The sequence below is a fragment of the Odontesthes bonariensis genome, chromosome 9 (genome assembly GCF_027942865.1).
Source record: "Odontesthes bonariensis isolate fOdoBon6 chromosome 9, fOdoBon6.hap1, whole genome shotgun sequence".
NCBI classification, from domain to species: domain Eukaryota; kingdom Metazoa; phylum Chordata; class Actinopteri; order Atheriniformes; family Atherinopsidae; genus Odontesthes; species Odontesthes bonariensis.
Window position 1 is genome coordinate 9,776,732 of NC_134514.1, and position 14,692 is coordinate 9,791,423.

At 40.7% G+C, this 14,692-nt stretch overlaps 1 protein-coding gene across 1 annotated transcript in view; it reads right to left on the minus strand.

The window, feature by feature from the left end:
* Nucleotides 1–14,692, minus strand: part of gbe1b (glucan (1,4-alpha-), branching enzyme 1b) — an 87,495-nt gene continuing 72,803 nt past the window's right edge. The window contains exons 15-16 of the mRNA XM_075473049.1: nt 13,316–13,433; nt 1–660 (exon numbers count right to left, since the gene is read on the minus strand). Coding sequence (XP_075329164.1) covers nt 598–660; nt 13,316–13,433 — 181 coding nt within the window. The 3' untranslated portion in view covers nt 1–597. The remainder of the gene's footprint in view (nt 661–13,315; nt 13,434–14,692) is intronic.

Here is a 14,692-nt window from a genome sequence, read left to right on the forward strand (position 1 = left end):
TCAAAGCAGCTCATTGCTTTATTCTTATACATGTCCCACAATGCAGATGAACAGAGATAAATCACCAATGATCGAACACCCGGAGAGTTCAATTCTCAAGTGTTACTAATACTGAAAGTTTCTTTGTGTGCTTCATCAAAATACAAAAAAAACCCCCAAAATCAACTGTTTCACATACCCAACACTAAGATACTCTTATTTTATTCTGTTATGTTGGAAGAAATGAATGCTGGCTGTATCCTTCTGCCGCAGTTGCCGGTCATGTATTTCAGATGACATGCCAAATGCAACAGAGCCTTTAAATGGCTGCTGGCTAGCGGTGGATGGACTCGGCAGGGCTTTTGAGTTTTAGCATCTAGCTGCTGGTTAGATTGGACGCTTCCCAAATGGACCAATCTGCAGTAAATGGGGTTACACAGTGTCTAGGGTTGCAGATGGTATTTGAAAGCACACAAGCTTAAAATGCCTTTTTTCTACCCTCCGTTTAGGAAAAGACTTGAACACAAAACGCAGGCTTGGCTGGTGCGCAAGGTTGACACTTTAAGATGAAGGTGATTGTTAACACTCAATCCTGCTCTCCACGGAGACAATCATCCCCTAATAACAGTAATCTATCTCCTCGTTGGCCAGGACAAGAGCTGTTCTGCAGGGGATGTAGATCTGCGAAAGAAAGAAACAGAGGGAATAGAGACAATTAAAAATTAATGACATCAATAAGATCACCAAATTTCCAGATAACTGAATCCTAACGTTTGTCCTTTCTTAAGAAGTGAGACATGCAGGCACTTTGGTGGCGGTGCCTTATGGTCATGCATGGTCAATTCTCTCAATCAAGGTCGACCAAACAAGGAGATGGAGGAGGAGAAAAAGAGAAAGAAGAGGCTCAGAGGGGTTTTTAGGGGGGATATTCACACATGTGAGCAGAAGAGTAACTAATGATTGGAGACAAAACACCGTAGTCTTGATCAAAGTGAAGGTTAGAGAGGTACAATCAAAATGTGACGGCACAGCAGCTCCATGAAGGCCTCTGGGTGGCACTAGAGTCAGCAAAGTGAATGTTTTAAAACAACAAACTTGTGCCTCTGGGCTGATCTGTAGCATTTTATTCAATAGCGAATACTTATCCTGATATTTTAGGCGCCATAATTTTTTAAGCTGTTGACTTAATCGGTTGAAAATTCACACAACTAATATATTCTACTCATATCTCGTGCTTTCAAGTGAACAAACCCCGAATGAGCAGTCTTGCCTGAATTGGGGGGGCCTCCTGCCTCCTCTAATTTTAATTTCTGAGCTCTCCGATCGATGCAATAAATGTGTCTCTCATAGTCTCAACGCTGGCCGAGCACCGGCTGTAAATATGCGTTTCTGTGAAGACGCGATCTGTTAGAGGGCATGAGCTGATCTGAAAGGACTTTTATAGACTGAAGGAAAAACATGGCAGCAGACAGAACACAGCCTGCAAAATGGCAGATACCTCACGTCTATACATTACGAGGAATCATCTTAACGAGGGGATCATTTTCAAGAGGTGTAGCTAATGAAGTCTCTGATCAATCCTTCCGATATTCACAGTGTCATACCATGAGTCACTTCAGATTTTCGCCAAAGGAAAAGGCAGGCAGACATAAATGATGCGAGATTCCCAGCAGAAAACAAAAAAAAAAAACGAGCCGAGGTGTAAACAGTTCAATCACGCCCTGAACTCCTCCAGTCACCCTTCGGCATCAGTGGATCTGAGCTGGCTGTGGATGTCTTTCTTTGGCAACAGTTTGTCATCGAGGGAGTGGAGCAGTCCGCCGCTGAAACACTGACACAGACTTTGGTGCCTAATTAAACAGTCACAGTGGGAGAGTCTCCACGCAGGAGCATCACAGAGGGAAGGACAGTCAGAATGAATCACTGCACCTGTTTATACAAAAGCTACCACCGCGCTTTCCTTGGAATATGTTAACAGCTTTTATTTCCACCAAACAGACAGCGTGACAAATAGTGACAAAATCTAAATGAAACTGTGATCACAGAGCGGCAGATACCACAAAGTCTGGGTACAGCAATCAGTGGAAGAGATTCTAATTAGCATATTATTTTTATACAAAGTGGGATACCCACGTGAAATAATGTCAACAAAACTGTCACTGAAACAGACTGAAAAAGCGTGTTATGCTTCAGTTATTCACATTTCCATCCAGGACCAGAGCTTCATCTCCACACAAAAACTGCCTTTAGAAAGATTTGCTCTGAAGTTGCAGCTGGATTCACTGGAAACGGAGGAAGTTGCAAATGTTTCAACATAAGTCACTGCATTAGCATGCATGTGAAGGAGAAATCCTTCCCTTTTATTGCGTGTACGTCAACAATTATAACTTGTAGATTTTTCAGTCTAATAGCTGAAGTTAGCCAGTTGAATAACCCTTAAAGTCCCGATAATAGAGATCTATGTGGAAAACAGTTTCAATTGGTGCCTATTTGTATTTTACCCTTGAATGCACCATTTATACACATTCGCGTGTTAGGCCTTTCTACATGGGAGAAGCTTCCACTTCTGTTTACCTCCCCTGTTTGTGTCGTTTGTCTCCGTGTTGGCCGTGGGATGCACTGGCGACTCATTCATCCAGGGTGTACCCCACCTTTCCCCTGATAGGTGGTTGGGATAGGCTCCAGCACACCTACGACCATGAATCGGATTAAGTCGGTATAGAAAATGGATGGAACCCATAATACTCATAGTGCAATAGGGCAAGATGCACCTCAGAATCCAGAAATCATATCTATGTGACCAGCACAGCAGTCTCAAAGGCTGTATGAGATCCTTAAGTTAAATATGGAGAAATATCAGGTTAAACATTTTGTTTGTTCCAGATCAGAGCAAGAAGTAGTTAGTTGGTGTTCCAGTTTCTCAAACACATCATCTCTGGTGACCCTACTGATGACGACACGCCCTTTTTTGACCTACACGTTCTGTATGAATCATTAATCAATTCATCACAAATCCAGCCACTAAATAATAATAAAATGAATGATTGGTAGCCTGGAAAACCAGCGCCAACTGCTGGACGGCAAAATGTTTTGCCTGCGGTTGGGTCTGGCCTCGAACCACTTTTCATTTTGAAAATACTGCCCTGAATCTGGCAGATGGCAACTAAACCAATCACAACGCAGAGATGTGTTTTGAATCAACGCGGGCGGGGCAGAGGGTTCTGGTGCGGGGTTTTGAGGGAGTGACGACAGAGCAGTGCGACGTTGGGCAGTGGAAGCGAACATAGACAGCGAAAGCACAATGTAACAGTCACAGTGCCGTGTGGATTAAGAGTTTTTCAAACTTTGACAAAACCAACATTCCTGTGGGGGATGTTTACGTATGTGGATATAAACCAGATCTTCATTTTCTCTCCACAAAGGAAAAAGAGACAGAAACTGCCTAATTTACAACACCCTTAAGAGCTTTTGGGGAGTCGAACTCACTCTTGGAAAAGTGGGAGACTTACTATCTTATCTAGACCATAACTCGAAAGTTGACACTTTAACACCCCTTTTCACCAGGAATCCGACCAGATGGCTACACATGAACTAAGAAGACTCACTTTTAGTCAAATCTTAAACTATATTAAATGTGTTTGATAACCGTGTACAATTTCTTTCAGGTTTCCCGCTTGATCACAAGACGCATATAGAGACAATTTGTACGATTCTGGCTTAAATATTGACAAAGAACTGATTTTGGTGGAAAATGCCCAACCTGCCTGATGGAACCACATTGCCCCCTAGTGGTCTGCAGTGTTGATTAGTTGAACATATAAAGGACTCAGTAAAATGGATATGAACCGGACAATATATGCAGCTAGTGACTTCTAACGATGTCCCTTCGGTATCTATTTGGTATTTGTTTAGTGTCCCCATTGTTAACACAGAAATTAGCATTGTGTAATTCACAATTCATATGTCACGATTTCATAGATATTCACCTGAATTTTGAAAGTCATAATTGTCTTTATCATGTGTGTTATTTTGATGTCTTTATATTACAAGTCTATGTTATATCTTTAATCTGCATATCTTAACAAGATGTGGTGTTTTCAGAATCACCGAGACAAATGTTCTATGAGATGGGAGTAATGGAGAAACACACAGTTCTTTGTCTAAATCCAGAAATCCCCCTAGCACAGATCACCTTACAGAGACATGCACACAGTTCAAGCATGTCATTGGCTGAAAAAGTAGTGTAAGCCCCGCCTCCGAGAGTCAAAACCCGGAACCGCGGAAAACACAGTCTCTCTTGCTTTCTTGCCCTCTGGCGCTCGGGTGCTCTGGCTCGCTTCTGGCGTCTGCGCTTGCCCTCTGGTGCTCTGGATCTTGTTCCAGAAGGGTTCCAACCCAGAGTTTCAGAAGAAGATTTGAGCAGAAAACAGCTGCTCATAGACTTTTAGAGATGATATAAGCAGAAGAGAAGAGCTCGCCGGAGTTTGGGAGTTTTCCCATAATCTCAGGAGAGAGCGGAAGGACGTGTGGATAACGATGCAGCGGACGACCGGAGGAGACCCTCCAGAACCCAGTGAGACCCCGGAGACGAGAAAGAAAGATCCGAACAAAGAAACAGATTGAAATACTCTGAAGATGCACGTTTTACGTGTTTGTGTTCGTCCCTCGCCATCCACGTCCTTCTACGTCGCACGTCCTAATCTCCGCTGTTTCACGCCATCATCACCTTTTCCTACCAAGAAAGCCAACTCCAAGCAACCTTTTATTAATCTTCTGTGAACTTAAGTTCACTTCATCAGAGAAAGCAGCAACGGACCAACTCTGACACAACGATGGATTTGATCATCCCACAGTAAAGCCCTCGACATCATCGTGCCCGTTTCCCGGTGAAAGAAGCAACTGAGAAGTCCGCTAAAGTCAGCCACCACAGCCAGGAAGGCCCAGAGAGCGGAAGAGAAATCCCCTCGGACCCGCGTGGCCGCTACCATTGGTCCGAAACGACTGAACAGAACTTCAGCACAGTAAGACCGACCCGTTTTCACCTTAAAGTGGGTTTGATGGATGTCTCGAGGCTTTCACAGAATGATAAATTAATCCGAAATGTCAGTACAGTATTTAGATTCAAATAGTCAGCCAACCCAAACTATTTGAATAAATCCAGTATTTTCCCATTCCCCATATTTTATTTTATATTCACTAAGTGTTTTATATAATCACCCATATTCCATGCATCTCCTGTTTGTTTAAAGGTTCATGTCTAAGATCATATCATTGTAATAAACAGCTCATATATCTATATATATGTTATAATCACAGATTGTGTCGTATGCTTTCTTTACGTAATGTCTGTCCAACCAAACGAGAACTTCACGAAAGTAGCGAGATATGAGACTGAATATTAATTGAATATTAATTTAACACAAGGATCGTAAGATTTCGAACAGTTTTCCGACCTGACTGTGACTTAAAATTAAGTCAAAACCTAGGTTGGTGGTGCCCCTAAATTCGAGGTAAGGTTTATTTGAGACTGTAAGAACATCTCATAAATCCTTATATTTAATAGGTATATAAATACCCGGTAACGCTACAACAACAAGAAAGATGGCGGCGGCAATGGAACAGCGCTCGTTTGATTCAGCCTTGGCATCAGTTTTGGAAGAGTCCCCTCCCACCAAAGCTTTCTGTCGCGCTTACTACGTCACAGTCAGTTGCGCTGATTGGTCAGAGCGTTGGCCTATAGGCACAGACACGGTTTGAAAGACAACGGGTTGTGCTCATCAACAATGTTCCGTTGTATCCATTGATCGGAGCCAGACTAAATTAGACATCCAATCCATTTAGGCTGGTTTATCAGGCTAAATGATTGGGCTTTACTTCTCTTAAGTTTTATTTCGTTAGGGTAATGTGTCTAATGGGATTTGTCTGAAGATGTCTGCTGTGCTTCTGCAGCTGTCTGATTAGTCATTAAGAGTAGGTGTTTACCACTTTACCAACACTCATAAGGCCCATTTCATATCTAGGCAACAGCGGTTACCGAACAACAGAAGCATTTCTAATTCTTTAAAAGGTGCAAAAGAAAATGACACGAGAAGGAAGAAAAGTAGTTTCTCCTTGAAGTTTTGTGTTGGTAGAAAGTTTGCAAACTTGATTTGTCCTTCTCTTTTTTTTCTCATGAAGTTCTTGTATTGCCTCAAAGCTCGTTCGCAGGAGAGATTTTGGATTTTGTTCTCTCCTCAAGAGCAAAGTCCAGCCTTTGGGCTGATGCTCACACTGATCAATGTTCAAACACACTGATAAAGGATTCATGAGATGCGTCGCTGGAATATCCACTCGTCTCCCGACCCCAGCAGCCTGCCCGACTATCACTTTAACTCTCCAGTCATGTCTCTGTTTGGCTCCATTACTCACTTAACAAGTATCAGCTGGCTGTAAGCCCTTCTGTAGACATGTAGTTTGAATGTTAGGCAAACATCGAGGGGCTGGCTGGGTAACAATACCAACCTGACTGGGATGTTTAACCAAGCCTCGGACTTCTGTTTCTGTTCTGTTGGGGTTTTATTTTTGGTAAAATCGGAACCTTCAGACTTAACAACGCTCCTGTGCTTCCGACACATTCTTCTTAAAAAGGACCAATTTTGTCATTACAAAACAAAACAAAACCCAATGCATACAGGCGCAAAGTGAGGAAAATGAAAAACTTTTAAGAAATGGTGTCATTCCTCAGTTTAGAAGTATAAGTATAACTCGGCTTGAAAAGGTACATTCAAAATGTTGTTCTACAAAACTGGAACCAAAAAAAATCCCATTAAAATATATAAAGATGATCTCCCAACCCACAGGAAGGATATAAAATCTAAATCCCAAATGGAGTCGTGCTTCACACAGTGTGCAGACTTTATCTGAGGATTTACAATTGCTGTGCATGTGCTGAGCTTTTATAGGTGTACATAAAAGTGTGAGGCAGGTCCTTTGCATCCTGTCACAGTTTTATTTCTTTAAGTTAGTTCCTGCTCATCAACGTCAGGCCTTAGATCTCCGAGATGGAAATGAACATCTTTTGATCATTTGCCACAAGCCTGCTATGTTTCTCTCACTTTCTTTTTCTTCCTCACTTCAGCTTAATTTCTTTGCCAAACTGTCACAGGAGACGACCCCTTTGATGCATGCAAAGTTTATCAAAAGGTTTTGAAGCGGCTAAATATTCATCACCCTTTCTTAGCATTACATCTCTGACATTATTACACTCAAACAAAACTGAACATGTGACATGTACCTAAGGAGGGTAACCTGAAATAAGTTTCCTCACTGGGGGGATTTTAGTCTTTGACTATTTTAAAGTTTCTGTCGAGCTAAATGAATAAATTCTCCTTCAATAACAGCTCTTGATTTTCAATAATCTCGTGAAAGGCCCTGCGAAACAGATCAAGGAGTCAGCTCAGTCAGATGAGAAAAAGCTGCAGCACTTTTAGCCACATCAAGAGAACAGTACATTCTGTTAAAAGGCCCTATTAGCAGGGGGAAAATTATACCAAGCAGAGTAGATCTTCTGTTATTGCAAATTAACACAAAGATAAATAGCATCACCAACATAAACCTGCTAAATCCAACACGGAACACTAAAAAGTAGCTTTGCATTCAATAATAATTAAAAAGTTATTCGAGTTCCATAATCAAACTCTCAAAGTTTGTCTCCTCATCGGATCGACTTCACGATGTTGAGATCAGAGTTCTGTAGTACACGTCACTTTAATCACAACTCATAAGATCCCGGTTGGTTTGTGCTTATTGTCATGCGACAGAATGAATTTGGGACCAATCTCCATGAAAGAAGCAGTTTCAGGCGGTTTGGAACCGTCACCATTTCATCACGTTTCACCATTTCCTGGCAGAACTCCCAGTTATTCAGTTTAACTGCTGCTCTGTGTGCTGAACATAAACAAATCTTTCACATTCATACTTCACACTATAAAAACAGAACATTGACGACACCCCCGATCATCAATGAACTGATTTGGTCTTCATTTTAAAACCAGCTGCCACTTCCAGAGGGTGCAATAATTTGGCTACTGGTTCATTTTCACAAATAATAACCAACTATTATACTACTATTATTTTGTTTCACGTGTTCATCAACTTATTGGTAGGATTTGTGTGATAATATGATTTTGTTATTTATGTAGAAGTAAAAAAAGACCCAAACATTTAAGCCCCACAGTGTGATTTTGTGCCTTCCTTTTCCATTTAAAGGAATGGCTTTTTAGCTGCAAGTCTCCCATGAAGACCTCCTCTGAACAGACTTTTCACATCGTACCGGAGGACCATTATTTTCTGCCAGAGCTTCCTGAAATATCAATTTAATGCACTTTTTGTCTGCAGCACTCAATTCATTTGGGACCCCCCCCTTGTGTGTCTTGAGGGGTGCCTTGTATCATATTGCTCTGGTCACTTTTGCCATGATTCTCCAACAACTTTAATGCACTTTTCCTTCACACAGTTTTATTCCATCTGCAGAGATGGAACCTGCACATTATCTAATCTATCAACACCTGTTTTGTAAAATTAATTGGTAATGACCTGGGCGTTCATTGGAATATCTTACTGCTGGTATAAAAATAATTGACATATTTTTATAAAACATTGGCACAGGTAATTATAACCAGAGGTGCACATAAATGGTGCGCAGGTGCTCATGCGCGACCAAAACAAAAAAAGCGCCAGATAAAACGTTGTAACGCTCGTTTGTGTGAGATTTGGGGATAGATAATAACGCCATCTGTGGTGCAGGATAGGCCTATGTCCTCAAAATGTCAAAGAAGCGAGCTCCATCAAGCGATTACTTTGGCGTTCCTCCACAATGCCACAGAAATGTCAGACTGAATCTGAACCGCCAAAGAAGCGCGCGTTGTCGGTTGCAGGAGGTCATCTGGCTTCAAACGAATGATGAACGCACAGAGATGTGGTGCAGAATATGCCGTGAAAATCCCACTCCGGCGGACAAACGGCGCCTTTTACACAGAAACCAAAAACTTTAGTCATCCAGCTTTTGATGCCAACATTATCCACCGATCCCTCTAGTTTGTTCCTCCCGTGAGGTGGGTTGCGGAAAAAAATGGATTTAAAATGCGAGGACCAAGCAACAACCCTAGGTTCCCCCCTGAGAACCAGACCAAAAATCTTATGTGCACCCCTGTTTATGATCACCGCCTATGTATTGAACAGTTTCACCCAACTTTTGTAAGTGCTGACCTTATGACAATACAGAAAGGCATCGAGGAGTGAACACAGTAAATGGGAATTCCCCAAAGAATCTAGCATCTGGCTTAAATAACCTGATAACTGATGCACAAATTGTATTTGACGATAAAGAGTTAGCCTCAAGATCTCAGTTGTAATCCCATTCTGGAAAGTTTAATTTGATCATTTCGTCTTTTTATCCAGAGAAAAGGTGGAAAACCTGATGCAGAAAAGGATACGGCAGAGAGGTCTAAGGAGATGACAATAAGCCACCAACACATTTGTAAACACGGGGTGTTACAGTTTCACAGTATTCTCCAGAGGCTACCAGGCAACCACGATGCTCTGCTGGCTTCATCTAATTATGTGCATCCACAGTCTGAGATGTGATGCATTCTTGGAGGATATAGAGACTTTATCATCTCTCAGTAACAAGGAAGCTGGAGAACTGACACATACGTTAATACGACAGGAGAAAAGAAGTTTGCGCAGACTTTAAAAGCAAAAGTTGTTAAATAAAACATGAATGGTGTGGGCATCTTTATCAGCCCCCGCAGGGGCTTGTGTCTGATTATTCTTGTCATAACCAGGTAGATGTGTGGAGGAGTAGAAAAAGCAGCTCCATGTAAAACTATAGTCTTACTGTGCAATCTCTAAGAGGCGGTATATAACAGAAGTGTATATGCAGGGCCCTCAGTTGACTCCATCCTTCCTTCACTGTCAGCTCCATTTCTCTCGCTTCCTCCCATCCTCCTTATTAATCCACATTGGTGCCAAAATTAGCAGATGACTAGTGAACTCAACTTCACATTTTGGCCAAGAGGGACATGGGTGAAGCGCTTCTGTTTAAATTAATAATAGTTTGAAAAGATTTAAGAGAGTGTGGAATCTGTGTCGTTAACTGATGAAACCTGAGCCAATACGATGGAGGATCTAGTCCACATGAAAAAGAAGAGGATTTGAAAGAGGTCGACAGAATCCTTAAAGAACTCCGAATTGATACTCTTAATAGAAGTCTGAGCTTGGCAAAATTCATTTTTTAAGCATTAACGCGCTCTGTCCAACGCTTAATGTAAAAATCTCTCCCCATTAACAGAAACACTTCCAGTGTCGCCGTGAGGAAGTTCAAGTTGAGTTCAGATAAACAAACATCTCATCAGGTGCCGTGTGAACTCTGAAATAACTTAAGTATTGCCTCAAGATGTTTTATTCATTTACTGAACAAACTTAAAACCACAGAAGGGGATGATGCCTCTGCAGTCCACTTCACAGGTATCACTGTCCTCATGCATTAATTGGGTTGATTAACATAAGATCCAACCCTGGCAATCCTCAGGAATTCACACTGACTTAATGATTAACATCTTATTGGCTTCTAATCAAGAAATAAATATCTAAACAGGGTGCAAACATGAGGAAGATGCTCATCCTCAAGCACACTGTTTAAAATGCATATCAGTGTTATTTTCTTTTCTTTTTTTCACATTTCAAGGACAGACCCATTTCATGCCATTAGCCTTAAGCAGTTCTCTCGGTGGAGGCCCAGTGGTTCATCCTCACAGATACTTTTCACTCCACCGTGAAGCCACGCAAGCTTAAGAGGCATGCACATGAAAAGGCAAATTCTACCGCCATGAATAATGCACATTGTTTGCAGGGAAATGTGAAAGAACAGTAGATACTAAATTCACATGCCGCTGGATAACTCCTGGATAACTGCGAGCCGGAGCGGAGGAAAATGCAGAAAAGCAAAAGATGATATTAACAATCGAAACATAATGTCATGGAGATCAAAAACAATGGTCACCATCCCCTGATAGAGGTAAGCAGCCTTTTCTTTATGAAGTTATATTCTATGATTCTCTTTGTTTGAAAATAAAAGGTTTCAACATCAAATAGAAAGTAACTGAATTATAGTTGTGTAGTAAAGCTGAAAGTCTCAGACCTGAGAGATGCATTTAGTCCTCCATCACACCAACACACTTAAACCTCATTAGAACCATCTCATCACTACAAACCCCATTCAAGCCTCATTAAACTCATTTGTAAATATCAAAAATGGAACATAAAAAAGAACAAACATTAATCTACCAAAAGCCATTTAATTTGACTTTTTATCTGCTGCCGGCTTTACAAAATGCCACTGCAACATTAAACCATGAATATCCACCTGATAAAACTAAATAACATGACGAAGTTTTCTTCCATTTATAGACCCTTTTGTTTTAATATGTGACAGAGTATCTTGTTCTATGTTCTAATGCTAAAGAATTGGTCAAAAAAGAATCATTTTAATTTTGGATAGACCTCCTGCCTGTAGATATGCACGTATGAGAGATGCTGCCTCTTCAGATCAACTGTGAGGAATTAGAGTGACTAAATAACATTCTGATTAAAATGATAAACTGAAAAATTATAACCACTGGTGCTCAGCAGCCTCGAACAAACTTCTAAATAGAGTTTGCGGGTTGTTGGGCAGTGGACCAAGACCTTAAAAAGATTAGCTTTAAATCTACAATTAGTGTAAATACTTTTAGTGTTTTTTTTAATCGAATTAAAATGATATAGTTTTGCTTACAATGAAAAGCTGAGGGCGCAATTTGCATTTTCCCCATGAAGAGGACATTCCTGACACATTAAGTCCTGCGATTTGAGCCTGTTTACTGATGCTTTTTAATCCTCCAGGGATACACACACAATGACAAAACATATGGATGATGGCTGAAAATTCTCTTTTTGGTCAGGATCCATCAGATTACTGATGTGCCTTCGTGAGACCCGTTTATCACAACAAGAAGATTAACTGCGTTCATGTTTATCCAAAAGGGCGACGTGTTAACTTACATTAACAAACCAGAAAAGGAAATGAAAATGATGTGAAAAAACACAATTTATATCAACAATAGATCAAAACTGCTTAAAGTCTGCCAGAAAGATCTGCATCAGAACATGAGACATACCTAAATAGACTAAATGCACTATATCTCTATCGATCTATAGCTCTATAATTAGCAAGAAAAGCACATGTGAGTAAAATAAACCACATCTACTCACTATATGCATCTATACATGACGTAATACTCCTTGCACAAGTATTTTTCTGTAAATCGAGACTCAAACAACAAATGCAACAGTTTGCAATATATCATTGTCCAGACAAATGAGACAAGTAACTTTGTGACACTCCAGGCAAAATAAATCTGGAAACAACAAAAGAGAAAGAAAATGTTTATGCGCAGTTTTAATAATTGATTTTGGTGTTCTCTTAGTTGTAGTTTGAGTCGTTTCATCACCACCCTTTTGGTGTTTTTGTGTGAGCAACTCCTCTGTTAGCCCACATATGAGCACTGCTTTGTGTGACAATAGCATCCATCAGCAGCACACTCAAGAGTCATTTAGTATGCATGCGGTTATTTCTGTATATGCCTAATTTTTCCACTTCTCCAGAGCGAATATACAGCAGCCTCCAAAACAAGTCTGAACTGGTATGCAAGGGAATGGCGATACAGCATAAGTTAGGAAGAAATTACCTCGACTTGACTACTGTCACGCCAGGGAACTTATGTTTCAAGTTTTATTTTTTAGGTCACGTTTTGGTTTTCAGTCCATGTTTAGTTTTGCTATGTTTTAGTTTCCCTGCACTCAATTCATTAGTTTCACTCACTTCACCTGTGTTTTTCCCCTCAGCTGCACTCACTCTCAGTCCCTATTTAGTTTCCAGTCTCCCCTCTCAGTTTGCCGGATCTTTGCCATGTTTGCCACACTTCCCTGACCTGTCTGTTTATTTATCTACCTGTGCGTCCCATGATATTCGTCATTCTTGAAGGTTAAGTATTTATTCCATGCCATGCCTAGATCTTTCTTTATTTTGTCACAGTTTGTTTTTTGAATCCGGCTCTGCCGCGCTTTTAGTTTAAACCTTGTTATTTTTTGAGAATAAAACTCAGTTTTCTTTGAAGTCCGCATCCGTGTCCTACCTTCACCATCCTCACCAACCCTGACAACTACAAACAGTACTAGATCTATAAATGCAGAAAACTCAGTAAAAATGAACAAAAGCTGACCTTTGATGCGTTAAAAATGTTGCTTTGGAAATATTTACCAGCATCGAGTTGGGACGACCGTTGAAAGGCTGGCTCTCTGTGAAGAAGTCTGTGTTGTGGTGGAGTCGTCCGTGCCCTCCATACCGAGCATCATCTGAATCCAGCTTGATTTTGTATCTGACGGAGTGAAGTTAAGGTGTAATAATGGTGGGAAACTGGCTTATGAGATCGAAAGAAGAAGATAAAAAGAAAAGGTTTTATCATCAGTGCAGGCTTGGTTTAGCAGTGCTCAGGCGGTGGAAATTCTCACACCCATCAGAATTCATCTCTTTCTCAAAGCGCTGCCGAGTGACAAAACCCAAACAGTTTAAGCAAATGCTGAAAAAGTGACTCAACAATGGCTCAACCACACTACCAGGCTGTCGAAGTTATCAGACTCATTGCACAAACAATGAATCCGAAAGCGTGACAAGATGACAGATCTTTTTAAAATAGTCTTTTACATGTACAACCTGACAGGAGAGAAGACTTGTTAATGTCAAGTGTATAAGAAAGTCCCTTCAAGCTGATCAAAACTGTACCTCATGCATACGTTAGAGCCAAGGCTTACTTTAGTTTTCATTCAGTTACAGTTGTGCTACGAAGTCTGTAAACCCTTTAGACTTTTCTACATTTTTGCATGATTGTGACTAAAGACAATCAGATTTTAAGTAAAAATATTGCATTTAGTTTTTCATTTATTGACAAGTCATCCGATTCTTCATTTGTGTAAGTCAGCATGAAGCAAATCCAGAGATTTGCATGGAAACATGTTATTTGTGTCAAACATTAGTTGCTTAAAACCCTTAAGACTTAGAACTGTGTTGTACTGATATAAACCATTAGCTTTCCTTGATTTTTAGGTAATGTACTGGGGTGGGTGCTTTTTTTAGAAATATAATGTATGCAAGCTGTGTATCTGACAACTAGTTGGCCAACTTATCTGCCGTCATGCATCTTCCTGGGACGCCATCATTTGCAGAACTTGAGAAGCCTACTTAAGGGGGGAAAGAATAAAGGAATTATTTATAATTAGATCAATTCTATGAAAAGTGGAAACATGGCACCGCATATGTTGGAGGCGTTATGTCGGAGGCGTTATGTCCACCAGCTCAGAAAGTCAGATCAATGCACGTTGAAGAGGCAAGTTAATAATCTGTTTTTTAAAGAGCGTACGTGCATGCACTTATAGGAGTGACAGACACCATATGTGCTTTATAATACTATGGATTCATTTTGTGGAGACATTCTACTGCAAAGATTATTCGGCTACGCACCTTTTCAAAGAACCAAAGCTACAGTTACCATAGTCACTGGGTGCTTAATAGCAATGGTGACAATGGAGGATCGCCAACTCCGGCCTCATTTTTACATGGACCAATTTGAATTGACCAATC